Here is a 21531-nt window from a genome sequence, read left to right as displayed (position 1 = left end):
CCGTCAAAAGACTTGATCATTTCGTGAATTTAGAATTATAAATGTTTTCAGTAGTGTCTTTAACCTGATGTGCTTCTGTTAAAGGTTTTGTTTTTGTAAGCCTTCTGGATGTTCAAAGGAAAGGATTACTTAGTGTTGTATTCCTTGGGGGTTGTATTTGAATTAATGGTTGCCAAGATGTTCACTGTATGTTTTTAAAAAGGTTAACTTGAGTTCATAGAATAAACATTGTTTTGCTTTAAAAAGTACTTTTCCATTTCTGCTGTACAGTGGGCCATGTGCTCTCCATACCACCATCTATTCAAAATTTTGGGTCAGGTGAACTCCATGATACACTTTGGGGTTCTCTAAACCATGGTCCATAACACTACTTATGACTTGCCTGCATGCGATCCACTGGCCTCCTTCGATTTTCCAGCCTCCACAGGGAGCTTGCAGCCGGGCGTCGATCAATGCTGGTTCACAAAACATGGACTAGGAGGAATGGCACGTGGGGGGGGGGGGGGGGGTCTCCCGGGCCACCAGAGACACTTGGGTGGTCAGGGAAAGTGCATGTTGGCTCGCTGACCCTCCCCCTGGAATGTGGGCACCTTGGCAATGCCTAGCTGGCCCCTTGGCACTGCCACCCTGGCAATGCTAAGCTGTCCAGATGGCACTGCGAAGCTGGCAGGAGCAGTGCCCCAAGTACCGGGGAGGCAGTGCAAGGGTGCCTGAGTGCCAGGGTGGCACTGCTAAGGGTCAGGGGCGAGTAGGCCCATGTCCATTAAATGAGGGTGGAGGGGTTGTGAAGGATGGGGGAGTGCAGGACAGGTAAGTAGGGGCCTCCGGAAAGTTGGTGGAGTGATGGGTGGGGGTCCTAGAAGGAGGGGGTGCTGTTGGGGGTGCTTGTGGGGGGCCTGAGGAGTGGGCCCCCTGGTACCCCATAGCGGGATGACCTCACTTGGGGGGGGGGGGGGGTAGTAGTGTCCATGTGTGGGGGTGATATTGCACAAGGGCGGGGGAGGGGGGAGAACCCTTTCAAAATGGCAGCCTGATCTCTGAATTAAGCTCTCTAGTGCCACAAAAAATTTTAAGGGCTTGATTCTTCCGCCCCGCGTGCCACAAGAACGCCACGGGCGAGACGCGGACAATGGAGATATCCTTTGACCTTGGGCGGGATTCTTCGGTTACTGGGCAGACACGGTTGGAGAATCCATCCGAGGTGTGCGCGAAACCGATGAGAAACTCCCCAAGGCCCAAAAAGTGACTTAGTGTCATTGAATAACGGTGGGGAACCCACCAGCGGAAACTCCCCGAAAAACATGCAACTTTGAAGTTGTTTGGGGGAATGTTTCTGTTTCAGCTTTTTGAATAGCTTTGCAGATTCTAAAGTGGGGGTAGACCTCTTTCATGCCAATGGGCGTGATTACATGCTCCTGGACAACTACTTCTCCAGCTACCCAGATGTGGTGAAATTGTCAGACCTCGCGTCTAGGTCCGTCATCAAAGCCTGCAAAGAGACGTTTACCAGACACGGGAGACCACTCACAGTAATGAGTGACAACGGTCCGTGTTTTTGCAGCCAGGAGAGGTGTGATTTTGCACAATCGTAGAACTTCAGACACATCACTACCAGTCCCCATTACCCGCAATCAAATGGGAAGGCAGAAAAAGGGGTCCATATCGTCAAGCGGTTGTTGTGCAAGGCTGCAGACTCGGCATCCGATTTCAACTTGGCGCTGCTGGCCTACAGGTTTGGCGACTGGTTTGTCTCCGGCGCAGATGCTCATGAACCGCAATTTGAGGACGACTGTTCCAGCCATTCACATTCCAGACCTTGACCACCTCACGGTGCTTCAAAAAGTGCATCAGTCCAGGGACCAGCAGAAGATCGCGTATGATGCTCAAGCCATGGATCTGCCTGCGCTGGCTCCAGCAGATATTGTTCACGTCCAGTTGCCTGACGGAGGTTGGTCGGCCCCAGCTGTTGTTATCAGGAAGGCCACCCCAAGGTCTTTCATTGTCCAATTGGCTGATGGCTCCATTCTCCGGCGCAACAGGAGGTCGCTGCGGAGAGTTCCTTGCCCACTGCCTAACAGCATTGCTCCACCGGCTACCATGCCTCCTCCGAACGTTTCCTGCCACGAGGACACCTATCTGCCATCGATCCCGCCTGTCCACGACACCGCCGCAATGCCAGCAATCCCGCCTGTCCAAGTGCCGGCATCTCCTGCTCCACCTCTGCGGCGATCGACCAGAATTCGGCGCCGGCCTCAAAGACTGAATCTATAGCCTTTACTTTTGTAAATTTCGTTCAGTTTGCTCTGTATCTGCACGATAGACATCTTCACATCTATATATGTTGTTAACTCACCATTTGTACATAGTCGGGCACGTGTAAATACCTGAAACGAAAGGGAAAATGCTGGAAAATCTCAGCAAGTCTGGCAGCATCTGGAGGGAGAGAAAAGAGCTAACATTTTGAGTCCGATGACTCTTTGTCAAAGATGTGGGGCAAAATTCTCCGCAGGGAGCCGAATTCGTGAAGGCCGTTGTGAACTCGGCCGAGGTTCTGGACAGCCTCGGGGCCCGCTCCCCGCACCTAATTCACCCCCACCCGGGGGGGCTAGGAGCGAGCCTCCGTCTTTCTCGGCAGCGACCTCGTCACGCCGAGAATGTGAAGTCATCCGCGCATGTGCGGGTTGCCGGTTCCAACCCGCGCATGCGCGGATTACTTAATCGCGCAGACGGAACGAACCCGCGCATGCGCGGTGGCCATCTTTCGCCTCAGCCGCCCGGCAAGACGTGGCGGCTTGATCTTGCCGGGTGGTGGAAGGGAAAGAGTGCATCCGTTTTGGACGCTGGCCCGACGATCGGTGGGCACCGATCGTGGGCCTCCCCTCCCAAGCACAGTCGCGGTGCTCCCGTCCAAATCGGGCCCCTAGATACCCCAAACGGGCATCTGGCGCCCGTTTCACGAATGCAGCGACCAGGTGTGGTTGCTGCTGTGGTGAAACGGGCGTGAAGGGCCGGCCGCTCGGCCCATCGGGCTCGGAGAATCGCCGTTCGCCGTGAGAATCGCTGGGGGCGCCAGGGGGGCATAAAAAATGTCGTGTGGCCCTCCCACGATTCTCCCACGCCACGTGGGGAGCGGAGAATTCCGCCCGTGTATATACCTTCACGTTTCATAACTTTTTTTTTAAAAAGGAGGGAGATGTTATAATGTCCACTCATGTAAATAATGAGATGCAGACAGGCAGTGATTGACATATGGGATGACCAATGAACACACAACACACCACAACCAATCACCAGACAAGACACCACCACTAAAAAGCTCACAGGGCATTAAGACTCCCGCTCTTTTCGGGACCCAGACACTGAGACAGTCAGAGTGCACAAGTCAGTGGACATTATTGCCATGTGGTAGCTAGTAAGTCTGGTCAAACCAGTAAGAGGTTGTCAGTAGGATTAGTAGAGTGTCAACCCACAGCTGAACATGTACAGCCGTTCATAGTTTAAATAAAACATCTCTGGTGTTAGACGTTTGTTTCTAATTTCCCTGCATCCTGTTGCAGTCAACGTCAAACCAACCCGCCTAACACATCAGCCTCCAGCTCCCCCGAGTTTCACCCCTCTGCTGAGGCCTCTTGTCGAGGTCAGCACAAGGGTCAGGGTGGCATGGCTGTGCATGTGCCGTCAATGGGTGACTCGGGGTCCTCCAGCCCCAGATCCCCCAAATGACCCTCACCAGGGCATTGAAGGTCACGGGACGTGGTAAGCACCTTCGATGTGCAACTTGGAGACAGACCTCGATGTAATGACAGAGTAAGGATCTAAGAAAGTTGAGGATCACTGAGGGTACCTGGGGAGGAGGGTGGAAGGGGGTGGGGTAGGTAGTGGGTGAGAGGGGTGGTGGGGAGACTGGGGTGGATCCACCTGGGCATTGTTGGACCCCTGTGACCGCAAGCAGTATGACACCTCTGTCACTTTCTTCTGCAATGCGGCCGACCTCCGAATTGTCCCATTTCTCCAGGTATCTCCCTCTTCCTGGCCAAACCATGTGCAGGTGATGGGTGTGAGTGAGCACTCAGCTGACGGGCAGGTGTCAGGCTATGGCATAGATTGAGGAGCTCCAGCTCTCTATGGGTTATCATTACCCCTCCCTCCTGCCCTCTACAGTGACCCGCTGACAGTGCCAACACAGGCCTAGCACCCTGGAGTAATGTGTCACATGAAAAATGAAAAAAAATGAAATGAAAGTCGCTTGTTGTCACAAGTAAGCTTGGAGTTACTGTGAAAAGCCCCTAGTCACCACATTCTGGTGCCTGTTCGGGGAGGCTGGTACGGGAATTGAACCGTGCTGCTGGCCTGCCTTGGTCTGCTTTAAAAGCCAGCTCTTTAGCCCTGTGCTAAACCAGCCCTATAATACCCTGGGAGGGTGGGAAAGGTAGCGATGATGGACAAGGCCACGTCCTATATGAGGCAGGTGGGTATGAGGGCCTCCATGGCCCTCCGGGCTTGCCAACCCTCACCGCTGCCACCTGTCCTTGGGAAGCGTGCACACACATGCATGATCTGCACACCCATGCATGATCTGCATGCGGTGGTCACACACGAGCTGAATGTTCTGTTCAGGCAGTGGAACCCCTTCCTGTTAATGTAGAGCACTCCCAGATGGCCCAGTGAGCGCAACACGACATGCATGCAGCCTATTCGACCCTGGACCCGGGACATCCCAGCGATGGCGGAGAATCCTACTGCCTGGACATCCTATTGGACTTGGTCCATGTCAAAGTTGATCTAGTTTTCCGCTCGGGCAAAGAAGGCATCCGTGACCTGTTGGGTACACCTGTGGGCTGAGGCCTGCGAGATGCCACACAGCTCCCCGTTCAAGCACTGGAAGGATCCTGAGGCATAAAAGCTCAGTGCTGCGGTGACCTTGAGGGCCACCGGGAGGGGGGGTGTCCTCCTCCACATGGTGCCAAGTCCGCAAGGAGGTGCCACAGTCTCCTTGTTGAGCTGGAGCCTCCTGCACCATGTGCTGCCCGTCATCTGTTCAAACAACCAGCGGCGCCTGTAGACCCTGGGCCATCATGGGGTTCCCCCTCTGGGTACCTCCCTAGCCTAATGGGCTGCCGGTTCCTCAGGGTGTGGGGTGGGTCCCTGCATGTGGGCCGCCGCCACAGGCATCTGCAGGCACTACTGCCGCCGTCTACGGCATCTGGCTACCCGGCCTATCAGCAGCACCATTAGGGTCTGTTCCGTGGGGTCCAATATACCGTCCATACTGTTCAATAGCTGTCAGGAATTGAGAGAGTGTTAAACTGACACACAGCAGGGGGCCCCACCCACACACCCGGAATGCCCTGCACACGCTCTCCGGGCCACAGGGGCCCCCCCTCTACGGACCCCAGACCCTGTACTCCAGACACCTGCACATAACTTCAGCTGCCCCGCACACTGGTCCCCTCCCCATGGCACGCACTTACCCTCCGGCAATGGACATGTCACCGGAGCTGAGTCCCATCCCCTGGGTGTTCGGATGTTGGCTGCTGCGTGTGGTAATGCCTCCCCCAGTGTTCAGGCACAGTCACAAGGCCTCAGTGTTATTGGACTGCTAGCCACTGATTCCGATATGTCACATGGCCCGCCCACCCCTGGGAATCCACTTGGGATGTGTGAAGTGCTCACGTTTCCACGATTGCCAATTCCCTATTAGCGATGGCCTTCAGGTGCACCGCCAGAGGCCTCGGCGGTCGTGGGGGTTAATGGGTGGTCAGTGGGGCAGACGGGCATGTACAAAGTTGTCGCCAGAATGGGGTAAACATGATCCAGGAATTGGCATGGTGGAGCCGCGAGCGGTTGCCCCCCACATCCCCCCCCCCCTCACATGGTGGCCCACCATTGCGGAGGCTCCCCCCCCACACCCCTCCCAGCTAAGGGTCCCTGACCCCCCGCCAAGCACTAGGGCAGCTAACCCAGCGCCACCGGGCCCTTGGCCTATGAGCAAAGATGGCTACTCACTTCCTCGGCTCCCCGCAGAAGCCCTTTCACCAGGTTCACTTTTTAAAAGAAGTACTAATCGACGCCAGTATGAGCACTTACTGGGGAGGCCAATGAATCACGGGAGGTCATTGGATATGGGGTGGCTCCCATTAATTGTATGGAAATAGGGCTGAAGTGGTGATAATTGGTTTCCCGCCATGCTATGGAGAGATCCTGATTTTGCCTACTCGAGCGGGCTGGTTGCATCGCAAACTGTTTGGCGCCTAGCGCGGGTCTAGTTTCTGGCCTCTCCCACTATTCACCGACATCGATTCACTTGAGCGAGAGTGCGACGAGGCCAGAGAATCGCACCCACAGTCTCCCAAACAGAGAATCCCGTCCTATGTCTCCCACAAGCAGAAACAACTCTCAACATCTGCCCTGTCAAGCCCCCTGAGAATCCTGGGCCATATTCTCCGATTCTGAGGCCAAGTGCGGACAATCCGTGGCATTTTACGTCGAAAAAAATCGACCCCTTCCCCTCACCGATGCTGCAGCTGGTGAGAGACTAGCAGCCGTGCCACGTAAAACTCCCGACCTCCATGAAAAAGACACCCAGAGAATGCCTGGGTCCGTGGCCGTGCAAGCGCATGGCGACGACCGGCAGTGGTCATGCCATAAAACATGGTGCCGGCTGTGCGCGGACCCGACCTGCCAGGTAGTGCCTCCCTGGACCCCCCCACCCCACCCCACCAGTTTCCCAGCCCTTGCAGAACCCCCCCCCCCCCCCCCCCCCCCACGGCCAGCAGCACGGCTCCCACCCAACTGTGGCGGCGCTGGACACAGTCCGCAGCCGCCATGCTGGTTTCCGCCGGCTTGGACCAGAGGTGAACCGCGCCTTTGTGAACACGGCCCATCGGGGGCTGAGCATCAGGGGAGGGGCTTCAGGTGACGTGATGAGGCCATTTCAACGGTGTGCGGCATGCGTCGCGATTTACGCCATTTCGGAGGGAGCGGAGCATTCGAAACCTGCATCAAACAGGAGCCACCCCGATTTTGTAGTAAAAAGGAATTCTCCACCCGATCGACAATTACGAAATTGGAGTCGGGGAAAGGAGAATCTCGCCCCTTATATATCTCGATATAAAGTTAGAGATCATACTGCTCTCCCACAGTCTGAACTAAACACGCATCAATGTAAAATAATGTTATGTAGATAAAACTTTTACAGCACTGATTGTACTCTTGGTAAACCTTGCCCACTCCCACCCCTTCGCCATTCCAGTACCAGTCATGCCTCTCAGCAAGGTCCCATACGTTGAAATTTCTTCTCTAAACCTCTGTTTTCCCCATCCCCCACTCGCCTCCTTCAAACCCATTTCTTTGACTAATATCCTCCTTTTATCTCTTGAATTTTGGAGAGTGATAAATGCATTCTGGATTGTAGGGGACATGGGATCCACTTACAGGAACAACCAATGATGAGAAACCCGAGAGAATATCTGGTAAAATAACCCCAAAACTGTGGGAATGATGTAAACATAAAACTTTGGTGTAGGATAGAAATCGTATCCCATGGGCTTCATAACTTTCAGAATGATGCATGACCAAAAATAATGTGATACACTTATAACCTGTGACATCTTGGAAACTATCACAGGAATCCATTGCATATTATGATTCTTAAAGTATGTTGAGCATAATTTTCCACTTCTGCATTCATGAAAATGCTCTGAACGTAAAATCAAATTCATTTGAATGGCATTTTATGGCTGAAATTATTCTGCCCCTTTTGTCTTTGACACATGCACTGAATTCCTGGGTCTCCAAAAGCCAATGGTACCAAACTACCATGGAACCTGATGGAACATGACCTGTATCATGCAAGATTTTTTTTTTGGTCAGCTTTCGTAAATCATGTTTGATGTTCCTTACAGTATTCATCTGTGTATCAAAGCCTAGAAAGACTCATCACTAAGCTGTCTTATCCATTTGTCTCCACGAATCACTGAATAACATTGAAATGTTTGTGTAATACAAGCATAGATGTGGCTGGAAATTTGCCTCGCTTTAAAAACTGAACTTTTTTGAGATAAGATCCAGGAGTCAGTCTCTGGAAGGTAACTTGTGTGTTTGGATCAGCAACCCTCAACGGTTAAAAAGGAGATTGGTCATGTAGTTAAAGATTCTATAGATTCAACCACTATAATTCTGAGCCGAAGAAGAGAATGTACATCTGCAAAAAAAATGTTTTTTGATTGGTCTACTTACCTTTAAAAAAACCACTGGGTTGAATTTTTCTGGGTTTCTGTGGCTACGTAAGTTAACGATGGAAATTTAGGGGAGCCTGTGGAAATCCAATTCCTGTGCTTGATATTTTCAAAATTGCAGATTTTCACTGTGAATGGGCTGATTATGTACTTAATGTAAGTTAATGTTACTGTTACATATACACTTGTGCAAATGCTGCCAGTACTGATGAAAATAAAAAGAGGAAATACTGGAGGTATGCAGCTGGTCAGGCAGCCCCTGTGGAGAGAGAGACACAAAGATAACACCGAGCTCAATGACCTTTGGTCAGAACTGAATCAACCTGGCAGCAAATTGTTTATAATTGAAAAGTTGAGGCTTGAGTTGAGCACTGCACTTAGTCACATAAAAAAACAGTCAAGTTAGTGAAAGAAGGCCAAGATATTGTGGTCCACTAATTGATCCACTCCAATGTATCTTGATGCAATGTTGATGAATTCTGATCCGCTCTGCATTTCCTCATGGTCTGTACTTCCTCAGAATTGGGGTGCAAATCCCACTTTGCATAAAATCTCCCAAGAAATTAAGGTCTGTGGAAGAAGTCAGGATAAAAGAAACAGAGAAATGTGATCATCCTCTCATCTGTAAACTGGAAGCAGGCAGGCTCAGCAAATAGTGTAAGGGAATGAAGAGGGAGGGGGGGGGGGTTAAAAATAATGTGCGGGATTCTCTCAGCGCGGGGCCGGGCCGGAGAATCGGCGCGGCTGGCGTGAATCGTGCCCCGACGCTGGGCGCCGATGCTCGGCCCAGGATGGCCGTAGCAAAAAACCCAAGTCCCGCCAGCGCCGTTCTAACCTCCCAGCTGGTGGGATCTTGGCATGAAAGGGTCCGAGGGCGGCCTGTGGGGGGATGTGGGGGTTGGGGGGGTCCGACCCTGGGGACGGCCTCCGTTATGGCCTGGCCCGTGATCAGGGACTGCCAATTGGTGGGCCAGCCTCTCTTGCTGGGGGCTCCTTTCTTCCCCGCCGGTCCCTGCAGCCCTAGGCCATGTTGCGTCGGGGTGGGCGGGGAGAAGGGAGCCACTGCACATGTGTGCGTTGGCGCCGGTGGAACTGCATACGCGCGGACCCTGTGGCGCCCAGTTGACGCTGGGATCAGCAGCTGGAGTGGCGTGGGTCGCTCCAGTGCCATGTTGGCCACCATAGGGGCCAGAATTGCTGATCCTGAGGCCATATTGACGCCATCGGAAAACATGACGGCGTTTCCAACGGTGTCAACACTTAGCCGCAGGATCACAGAATCCCACCTATTATTTGTCAAATACAATTGCTGTTAGTTCTTTTGGATAGATTTAACACGATGAATTGTCACGGTTATAACTATAATAAAAGATATGCTGCGGGATTCCCATTTAGCGGGATCTTCCGCTTCACCGGCAGTGCATCCCACACCCCATTGGTCAGTGTCAAAACGGAGGATTCTGCCGCCGGCGGAGGCGCGCCGCACAGGAAAACGGGGCTCATGGGATGGAGAATCCCGCCCATTAACTGTATTTTATATATATCATTGTACACTGAAGCATGAACTTGAAACGAAGGTGTGTGGATATGGGTGTTTATTTTCCAATGTAAGTATCAGTACCACCAGAAGGAACAGGAAACACAAGCATGTGAATGAAGGATTTAGGTATTCCACGGAATGTCATGGGGCAGAATTTTACCATGACTCATTGTTCCTAATTGCAGAACAGGAAGAGCCCCAATTCTTGGTTTTTGATGGTTCGCACTCAATTACAATTAAAGTTTAGAGTGCTGGCGATGTGCACAGGAGAAATTTACGATCACACGGCCAGGGAAGTAGTGAAAGCCACCATCAAGTAACAATGCAGCAGGTAGGGGCTCCTGGTGGGCAGGTAGGCTCTTCACTGTGGCCACAACCATTCTGTGCAACTCCATTGCCATTAGATTAGACTTATGAGAGGTTAAAGGTGGAACAGCTGTCTTTCAAATTTAAATTTCACTTGTAAATATTTCACATTACATTGATTTCACTTTATAATGTATCATCCTGTTTTTGACATTAGCTCAGTGAGCTAAATGGAATGATACTCATAATTGGCGTGCATTGATGGTGTGAGGGGTATTAGGAACATTTCTTTGTTGCGGAAGCAACCATGGACCGAATTCATTGTCCGTTCACGCCGGTGAGATTCTACCGTCCCGCTGCAGTGAATGGACTTTTAGCTCAGCATCAAATTCCCCTTCTCACTGGCAGCAGTGATGGGATGAACTCTGATCAGATAATCCCGGCCAATTTTGTACCCATGTCCATGCTGTGGTATTATCATAACTGTAAGAACAGCAAGGATTAATGAAATGTCCAGAGTAGCCACTAGAGGGAGCTACGGTTACAAGTATATAAAGCAGTGATGCTGAGCCTTGGGGGAGAGTGTATGCAGGAGTTAGCTAGAATAAGTCAGAAGTACAAATAGTGTGAATGAGAGCAGACCAAAGTTTATATCCGTATTAAGATTAGCTGCAGATGAGTGTAGTTTAAATGTTAATAATCAATTGTGTATTATACAGGAGTAAGTGTCGAATAAATTTATTTATAGCTTTGTTTAAGTTCAAGCTATTTTGTGGTCTTTGTGAACACTACACCAACCATCCTGAATTAAGCAACACAAATAACATCACATATGCTAGTGCCCAATGTTGTAGTCCTCCCTCTGTGGGATATGGCTGAACTTGCAGGCTCAGTCGACCCTCCCTCCTATGCATAATAGAAGATATTGTCAGATATCATTTTCAGTGGAGATAAGTGTTGTAGGTAAACTCAAAACCCTGTACTGGACTCTGCCAGCCAGCACCCCGAGATGGACCCACATGTGGACAGTACAGATTCTACTCCACAGGCCCCCCATTGTATTACCTTGACTGACTCCTCCCAACAAGTTCCTCCCCCAACACCAAACATGCCATCCCTTCCCACTTCAGTCCATATCCCTGACCCCAGTCTCTCTTCTACCTTGGTTTCCTTTTCCTGTCCCCTATGCCCAAACCTCCCTTCACCATCACAAAGTTCCTGCCTAATTAAGTCACCCCACCCACCTTATTTTCTGCTCTTGCTAGGCCTTAAAAAATCGAAATGGCATACAGTCCTGGACATTCCATATTGTTTTCAGTGGTTCTTCATTCAATAGTCAGAACAAACACCATATTGACAGAAGTATCAGTTGGTGACTGTTCTTAAATTTCCTTGTGCATTTTGGCCCTTCGCACAAGCCATTGGTCAAGTCCCAATTCCTGGTTTTATACGGAAGATATAATGAGGACCAGGACCATGACATGGTGGACATCACAGGCTCATGTTCAATGGTTATACTGACACATGTGGACAAACAGTTGTTGGGAACATAATTAATAATCTGCCACATCATGATGGGCAGATAAACAAAAAGGTGTCATTCTACAATATGATTCTAATTGCAATGATACATAATTTATTTAACTTTATCTTGGACAAATATCGCAGATTCTAAAATCGATTAAATCATAACATTGCATCACTGGCTGCCATAATACAAAATAGTCCATTTGCTAGTATTTCTCTAAATACCTAGAATGAAACCTGTTGTCAATTCATGCAAATCTAGATGTATGCAATTTGCTATCAAGCACTTTCTGACAAATCCATGATTCCACAATTCCCTAATTAACCATTCCAGTTATCCCTATGTCTCATCAATTTGTATGGAGCCATTAACATTTTTAAAAACCTCAAAATAACAGTCTAACAGATGGATTTGATATTCAGCTGCTAATTAAAAGGAATCATCATGATTTTCAAGTAACCCTTGTGGAATCAGCTTTTCCAAGAGACTCCATCAAATATGTAGCTTTAGTACCATCACAATGAGGGAAAATTTGCACCGAGTCGTTACCTCTCTGGCACTGTACCTTCACTGGAAATGCTGTGGAACCCTTTTTTATATATCGCATTCAGGGTTCCAATACATGAAAACAAAGTTTCACATGAACAACTCCTTTCAGCCAGTAGCTACTCTGAATAACAGCATTGCAGTAGCTGCCAAAGCATGAACCATTGCAGTGCAGCTTTAGCATAGAAATAGAAGTAGGCCATTAAGTCCCTCAAGTCTCTTCTACTATCCAATTAGATCAGGGCTGGTGTTTACATCAACTTAATTTACCAGTCTTTGTTCAATAACTCTTGATAACCTACTCTAACAAAATTTTGTTGACCTCAGTAGAAAGCTTCAATTGCCCCAGCATCAACAGCCTTAAATTTTACTTGTTCGATTCAAGGTCTTCAGTGTAGTTTGTTTAAGCAATTATTGCAACAGCTGCATTTTTGTGCAATTTGGTGGTAAAACTGAGGCTGTCTCATGTAAGTCACTTTTAAACCAGGATTCTGAAGCAGATGCTGAGGCAGTTCATGTCCATATGCAGGAAGACCTGGACAATATTCGGGCTTGGGTTGACAAAGTAATAAGTAACAGTCGCACCACACAAGTGCCACACAATGACCATCTCGAACAAGAGAGAATCTAACCATCTCCCCCTGACATTCATTGGCATTACCATTCTGAATCCCCCACTATCAACATTCTCAGAGTTACCATTGACCAGAAACTGAATTGGACCAGCCATATAAATACTGTGGCTACAAGAGAAGGTCACAGGTTGGGAATTATGTGGAGTGTAACTCTACTCCTGCCTCCCCAAAGCCTATCCACCATCTAAAAGGCAGAAGTCAAGAGTGTGATAGAATAATCTCCATTTGCCTGGATGAGGGCAGCTCCAGCATCACTCAAAAGCTCAACACCATCTAACAAAGCAGCCCACTTGATTGCTACCCTATCCAACGTAATAAACCTTCACTACCTCCACAACTGATGCACAGTGGCAACAACTCACCAAGGATACTTTGACAGCACCTTCCAAACTCATGACCTCTATCACTTGATAGACAAGGGCAACAGATGCACCACAGCCTGTAAATTTCCCTCCGAGACACATGCCATCCTGATTTGGAACAATATTGCCATTTCTTCACTGTTGCTTGGTCAAAGTCCTGGCACTCCCTCACAGCATTGTGTGTACATACATCACATGCAGTGCAGCGGTTCATGAAAGCACATCACCACCATCCTGATGGGTAGTAAGAGATGGGCAATAAATGCTGGTCCAGCCAATAGTGCCCATTTCCCAAAAATGACTTTAAGAAAATCAATTTGGGCCAGATATTTCTGGAGTGGAGTATCTCATAGCGAACCCCATTGGTTAGACTTCCATCTACACGCTGAGGCTCAAAGGTTTTGTGCTGTAACTGACTGATAAGAGCATGGTGAGGGCAATGGGGCATTTGGTACCTCTGCCAACAGTAGTACCAATATCTTATCTTAACTTAATGGGAATCAAGGAGTGAGAAATAAAGAGAGGAACGACAGAATAGGAGGTTGGATTGGAGTCAAATCAGGTACAGGAAAATAAAGAATGATCTAGAATGAAGAAGAGAACAGAGATTAAAGGAAAAGAGATTTTAAAAACCTAAACATTTAGAATTTAACATTTTTAACATATCACAGAACAATTTAACATCTGAAGAAATTAAACTCCATGATTTCAAATGTTAAATATTTGGGCCAGAAAGAGTTATTGGCCCTCTTGCCTTTTTAAACATGTGATGATCCTTATTTACTATATTAGTAGGGGCTGGTTTAGCACACTGGGCTAAATCGCTGGCTTTTAAAGCAGACCAAGGCAGGCCAGCAGCACGGTTCAATTCCCGTACCAGCCTCCCCGAACAGGCGCCGGAATGTGGCAACTAGGGGGCTTTTCACAGTAACTTCATTGAAGTCTACTCGTGACAATAAGCATTTGTCATTTTCATTTCATTTCATTAGTTACCAATGAATTCAATGAGTATTTAATGCACAAATGCATCAAATTCTTTATAATGGGGAGGCGAAGGATAAGATGCAGAGCGATGTAAGTCAGCTAGAAAGTTCTGGAGATTTGCAACAGCTGACAAACTCTTAATTCCTTGTACTAGCTGGCCAATTTGCACGTCATCTGTTAACACTTGTGATTTTTTTTCTCCCCTGAATGATTCAGCCCAGTGCCTCTTTAAATATTCACACAATATTTGCACCTGTACCCTAATTGCCCAGGTGTTGTAAAAAGCCTATTCTTTTTTTGGCTTTGTGTGGCCGGTTGAAGAGCTTTACTCTCTATAGCATAGCTATTGTACTAGACTTCACAGGGATATTGGTGCAACCCATTACATTCATAAGACAAATTTATCAGCACAGAAATGTCTGTAAAACAAAACAAGAGTTTTTCCTCAAAAGCTGCTTTTCCTGCTAATCACAGCTCAGGAGGCAGGAAAGGAAATGAAAGTAACAATTATGTCAAAGTTCTCTGGACACCCCTGTCTTATTAATGTTGGAATGGTACAGCCCATCTCTTCCATAATTCTTCCTTTTTAATACTATTAGTGTGGCGCTGGTTGTCAAGAGGATCATTTTTGTCTGTTAAGCAGACAGCACCAAGATTTTGTGCCATTGTTCTTACTGATAGCATGTGTCAAACACAGCAGAAAATGAAAACTGAAGTTATAAGTAAGTAGAGGACTTTGCACCAAAGATTTACATAGAATGTGTGCTTTGTTAATAACAACTTAAGTACGTAGAAGGTACAACTGGAAAAATTGTTACTTCCGAATAGAATTCAGAACAGATTGCACCATGTCACCATTTAGTTTTATTCTATTTGTTAATTTCCCATTCACTGCTGATAGTGAATATAGACCCAAGAGATGATAAAAATGATAATGTTTATAAAGCTCCACTATCCTTCTGCTGCAGTATTTCTTGTGACCTAAGTCTAACTTATTTCAGTCAAATTAGATGTAAGGAGTCAATGCACAGAGCCTCACTTAAACATGATAGCAGCTATAGACAAACATTCATGACAAACATTGCATATTAAGCTGCGTTTTGATGTGAGCCCATACTGCACAATGGTACTTAGGATTAGATTTTAATCTATTTAAGAAGAGTATGCACTCAGCAGAACGTGATAGAATTTCCCTTTAATATTTGGCTAGTTATTAGTTAATTTTGTATCGTACAGGGTATAGCAATAGATAGTCTATATTTTAATGCAATAAAAAATTCACAGGATCTCATTGTATTTATCCATCAAGTCCTTTCATAGCTCATTGTCATTGTCTTAAAGGGGAGATGTTTGCATGAAAAAGTATTCAAACTTTTTTTCACAAGCACTTGATGTGAACGTTAAATCGGATTGAAATGCATCTCTTCACATACTTTTATGATGCAATTGATACATGTTTATTCTCTCCCCTTGTACCAGCAAGAAAGTGTTTACTAAAGCTTTAATTATGAAGCCAGTGCTTCTGTGTAGTAAAGATTTTTGCCTCCAACATCTAATATACAAGTACAAATAAATGCTTAATAATTCAGGATTTTTCAATCCAATATTTTTAAATTTTGCTGAACAGTCCATTACATTAACCTTGTGTGACCTTTTGGAAAGACTCATGTTGATGTTTGCATATTACAGCAATCCTGTAGAATGTCACAGGTGATTAAAATACTAAACACTGTCTTCTTTATACACCAACATATTTATAATTGCAAGCAATAAATGACCCTAATTATGGTAATGGAATAGGTTGATATCAAGAAAACCCAATCAGGCCACCCACATCTACAATGATCACAATTTTACTTTGTCCTATCAATGATGTGTGATCTTAAGAGTTGACTGTAATGTGTGTAAATAAGCAAATATGAATAATACTACTGAAGTCTCTAGTAGTACAATTTGGCATATAAGAAGGTCACAAATTCACCCCCAGTTTATATACTGAGTTACTTGATTCAGAGTTACTTGATTCAGTATCCTTAGCTTTGGAGGGCAGAAAAACATTGGCCAAGTTTCCAGCTCCTGATCATTAGTCTGTCACTGGAAAGACTAATCACCACTCCTCCTTCCCCTTGTGGGGAAAAAACTACAACTAGAGCACACAATTTAAATATAAGGGGTCTCCGTTTTTAAAACTGAAGTGTGGAGAAATGTTTTCATTCAGAGGATTGGAATTCTCTTCCCCAAAAAGCAGCGAAGGAAGGGTCATTAAATATGTTTGAGGCCGAGTTGGATTGACTAACAAGGGAGTCAAAGGGTTTAGCGGATAGATAGGAAAATAGAGGCCACAGGGCACAGTCCGATTAGTCATGATCTTATCAAATAGTGGAGCAGGCTCAAGGGGCTAAATGGGCCTACTGCGGCTCCACATTTGTATGTTCTATTAACACTCACCTTAAAGGGCAGGGGCGGGATTCACCGGACCGCCAGACCCGTTTTCCGACATGGGCGTTCCCCCTCCGGCAGTGGGATCCTCCGTTACAGCAGCCAACTAATCGGGTTTCCAATTGTGGCCATCCCACGCTGTCAGGAAACCGACGGGCATGGGTGCACTGCCGGTGAAGCAGAGGATCCCACCGACTGAAAATCCCGCAGCAACTCTTTAACCAACCTTTTGTTCACACTGTCATTTTTTTTGTTTGATTTTTCTCTGTGACTACCTTGGGACATTTTTCCATTATTAAAGGCACTATTAAATGCAAGTTGTTGCTCTTGGATGTCTATTTTCCCCCCAAACAAATCAGAGTTTCAAGACATGCATACAGGTTTAAAAGCAGGTTGACCACAAAATGGTTGGCTGGAACATATCAAATTTACAGCAACATTTCAAATCTAAACTGGCGAGGAGAAGATGCACAGTATTCATAGCACATTGACAAAGGCACCTGAACTAAGTTGGAAACTGTTAAGTATAGTGTACCATATGATTATGGAGTGACATCATCAGAGGCACTTGGGAAATTTTCACTCTCTTCCATTTAGACTGTGAGCAAGCAACACCATTACAATTAAAGTCAACTGGTTAAATAACCTACAGTGTGGTAACCTGGTTAAAACAGTGAAGTAAAACATAACAGGAGCCATCTTGTTAAAATTAATTAATCCATTATTGATATTTTCTTTTTGTTTACATTTTATTGTCCCTTTTGTATTTGCTACTTATCACATTTCATACTGTTTTTTGTAAATGCAGTTAATAATTTGACGTTTGGTGATAAAAATCAGCCATTTTTCTGACAATTAAAAGAAAAGTGAAAGTTAAGTTCAATTAAGTGAGTGTACTCCTACAAATATGGCAGTTGTTGTCCCCTCAGGTACACAATCCTGTGAGGACATAATTTAGTTCAGAAAGTAAGATGGAAAATTGTCTATTTATGAAGCTGGCTGTTACTGTTGAGAGGAGACAGCAACACATACACCAAATACAAACATAGCTTTGAAGGGAATTGGAGTAGATAAGTACCTGTTTCATTTAAAATATGTTTTACTGTAAAAGTAATGTGTATCAGTTGGTGTGCATTGGCTCTGTAGTTGAGTATACCATGTAACTAAAAGGTAATGGATATATTTGTGACGAGAGTGAAAACTTTAGATTTGCTATTGCACAGAAAATGAACGTGCTCTGGTTTAATAATGTGAAGATTTGCAAGATTGATGGATTTGTTTTGAAAATTCAGAGTACTAAAGATGAAATCTTAAACGATTAGTACAAATACAAGTGATCTAACCTTTCACATGGTAGATGTGACAGTCACATTAACTTCATGCAAGACTTATGAAGGTGGACATTACTTTTAAAAGACAGCCTGGAATAACAGACAAAATGAACTCTGGATCAGGTGACTTTTGTAGTTTTAATACAATCAGGTTTAATTCATGAATGAACATGACTCTGAAAAGTTATTAAAATGTAAATGCCCTTGTAGAGGACCTTCAATTGAAGAGATATCAGGATTCAAAGATCACACCGGAATTTACAGGCACTCTTGTCTGGAGACTTACAGAAACTGAAATAGTTGGTGTCTGCAAATTTGAAATCTAACAAAAAGGGGTGTGAAGGAATGATTTTATCACAAATTACATTGTAAATTCCATCATTCATTCCTCATTGTGACAATTGCATCTGCCATCAACTAATTGTGTGGACAATTAGAAGTATCAACACTATTGTCACATGACAAACTGGCTTGATATAGGAAATATCTTATTTATTTTAAGAACATCCTGGAGAGGGGTAGTCTGGGATATGAAGTCTGGAGTGAAGCCATAACACCCAGAACAAGAGTGGACCTTCCTGAAAAAAACACCATTGGCAGATAAGCATTGCTAATTAACTTAACCTGTAAGGTTATACTTCACTACAGAGGCTTGACTATAACTTTGGCTGAAAAGCTAGAAACCTGCTTTGCCGGAGTATCGTTGTGGGTTAATTACCAGAAACCTGTCACTTTCATTTTCTTCTTCGGAACTGAAAGATAATTTCTAGTACTGCAATGTTTTTGATAACCTTCTCAAAAGAAATATTGGCTTTTGTGACTTTAAGTAATCTAAGTGCATGTCACATCCTTTGGAAATCATCTTTTCTTGTAGGTGTGTATGTGTCTGTGTGAGTGAAGAGTGGGTGCTTGTTGCATGCATTTCTGGATGTTATGGGAAATAAATATATATCTTTTTTTTGATTGAACTTTAAAAGAAAGCTTATTTTGGGTCTGCTCTTATAAGTCACAGCACTCGAGAGGTTAAACACTTCTTCGCTAAAATAGTTCTTGTTGTAGAATCATAGAATCCACAGTGCAGAAGGAGGCCATTTGGCCCATCGAGTCTGCACCGCTCTTTGGAAAGAGCACCCCACCTTTATGGACACTAAGGGCAATTTATCATGGCCAATCCACCTGCACATCTTTGGACTGTGGGATGAAACCGGAGCACCCGGAAGAAACCCACACAGACACTGGGAGAACGTGCAGACTCCGCACAGACAATGACCCAAGCCAGGAATCGAACCTGGGACCCTGGAGCTGTGAAGCAACTTTGCTAACCACTGTGCTACCGTGCTGCCCTACCATTGCTGAGGTCAGTTGAGAGGTGGGAGAAGGGAAGAATTTATCCCACATATCTCCCCTGTCAAAAAAGCATAGAAAATACAACCAGAATCTAGTGTGTCCTTTAGCTTATCTTTAAATTACGTGGAAAATCACCTGTCTGCTGTAAACTGTTGCTTTGCATTTTTGAATCCCCCCCACCCCCATATGCATCACAGCTATATTGGTAGCTTTCATGAAAGTTTTTATGAAAGTTACTTTCATAATCACAGGTTTTTGTTGTCTAAAGGGGACTTCAATCAGTTGCTTTTACATGGCAAGATACGGAAATAAATGAATAGAACTTAGCTAGAAATCTGGCTTTACACTTTTCAAATATCTAATTTCGAACCTTATGGGAAAATGGAGGGGGGGATTTACAGAGTTGCGATCGAGGCACAGGCAACCAATTCCCTCCTGAAAGGTGGTTGGCACCTTAATTGTTATAATGAGGCTGTGATTCTCACTTTGATTCACCGTTTTGAATGTAACCGTGGATAGTTGTGTTTCCTGAAACTCGAGAACAGCCCTGGCTCCATCCCAACCCCACAGTTAAACTTAGTCAAGGGCCATCAGATCCAAGAAGTACCTACCTGATATATCCAGCGTGCCTGTCTACAACCTCCTGCAATTAGACCCCCTCTTCCCCCCACCCTACCCTCACCCCTTCTAGTCTCCTCTTTCAACTTTCTGCCTGAGAGCCCCTGATTTCACCAACTGAGGTCTCGGCCACCCAATATCTTCAACCTTCCCAGGCTTCTGACTTCCCCCTAAATCTCCAACCCCACTGGCATCTGAGATGCACAGGACCTTGATATTGGTCTTCCTCCAGAATCAAACCCATTTCCCTTCCAGCTGGGACACACATGTACTTGCTCGTACATTCTCCTCTGGATTGCGCCACATCTGACTGGAAATGAAGCCAGTTCATCCAGCTTCCAAGCAGTGGACCAGTCCATGACATCACACGAGCAATGTGAAGTTAGAATACTACAGTTTGCAGGAGACCCACAATGTCCTTGTTTCCCCACTCTCTGCTAACTATCCTCCCTGCTCCCCACAGCCAAGAAAGATGAAAACCACCCCATAATATCTATTTGCACACGGATCTTCTGCTATTTTTTTCCACTCAATATACCATTGAGCTTTGCAGCAAAGCTAATACTTATTTATACTTTTTTGTAGCTCAAATTGAAGTGATACCTTGCAAAATCTGCGGTGATAAGTCCTCTGGGATCCACTATGGAGTCATCACTTGTGAAGGCTGCAAGGTAAGAGAGATGTTTTAAAAATATTAATAGTAAACTGGCTTAGAGCCAAATTAATTTTCAGCAACATTTTAAGGATAGCAGTGGCTGTTTTACTGCTTAGAGTCAGAAATTTTGACATGCCTGAATATAAAATGTCTAAATTAAGTCAGTAAGGAAATAAATTCTGACTCCTTAGCATTGCAGTGTCGGTGAGAGAAGCTTTCACTGGGAGAGCGGTTGCTGGAAAGTAAATAAGGTAGTGCGCTGTACGGTCTTAGCCAGTCACTGGGAAATATGCTTGGGCAAAAGTGACGTACAAAATCGTTTATTGGTGCTAAGGAATTTAACACAAAATGTAAATGGGGAAGATTCTATAGCATCACAAACAAGTATTCTTTTACTCAATAAGACATAAAGAAAATGTAAAAATTGGTGCTTAACAACCACTGCAAGTGTTGTTAACATCTTCTTTCAACCTGCGGCGATCTCTGAACAATACGTGAGAACACTTTGTGCAACAAGGACATAGAAAATATTATTCTTCAGAAGCAGATCATACTAAGAACTTTAAAACTTTAAGGATTAACAGCTGGTGGAATGTCATTGTAACCGTTTGTAAAATGTCACATTTCTTCAAGTAGTCTAAGTCAGCTGAACATTTTGAGAACAAACTTGGATAATTTTTCCAGAAGTTTAGAAGTAGCGGCAAAATACAAAGGGATTTTTTTAAATCTCTAAGTCTTAGAACTATATAGACCATGAAGACGCCACAACAAGAAGGCGGTGCTACGATTTCTGGGCTTCGTCAGTTTCCTCGGCAGGTTCATCCCAAACCTGTCCACAAGGACAGCAGCTTTACGCAATCTCCTACGAAAGACCACTGAGTTTGAGTGGACACAACATCACCAGAATGAATGGGTGAATCTCAAACAGCAACTGACGAGGGCACTGACCCTTGCTTTTTTTGATGCAACCAGATCTACCAAGATCTCCACGGACGCCAGCCAG

General features: G+C 45.7%; 1 protein-coding gene across 3 annotated transcripts in view; it reads left to right on the top strand.

Moving 5' to 3' along the window:
• The window catches only part of rorb (RAR-related orphan receptor B), a 258673-nt gene that overhangs the window by 135268 nt on the left and 101874 nt on the right, over positions 1-21531 (top strand). For 2 of the 3 annotated variants that reach the window (XM_038804952.1, XM_038804953.1), the window contains exon 2: positions 20459-20544. In XM_038804952.1, the coding sequence (XP_038660880.1) occupies positions 20459-20544 (86 nt within the window). Of the gene's footprint in view, positions 1-14748; positions 14861-20458; positions 20545-21531 lie in introns of those variants that run through there. The other variant, XM_038804951.1, reaches the window with a different exon arrangement.

Source organism: Scyliorhinus canicula, chromosome 8, assembly GCF_902713615.1.
Source record: "Scyliorhinus canicula chromosome 8, sScyCan1.1, whole genome shotgun sequence".
NCBI classification, from domain to species: Eukaryota; Metazoa; Chordata; class Chondrichthyes; order Carcharhiniformes; family Scyliorhinidae; genus Scyliorhinus; species Scyliorhinus canicula.
This window is presented reverse-complemented; position numbering and strand designations above follow the sequence as displayed.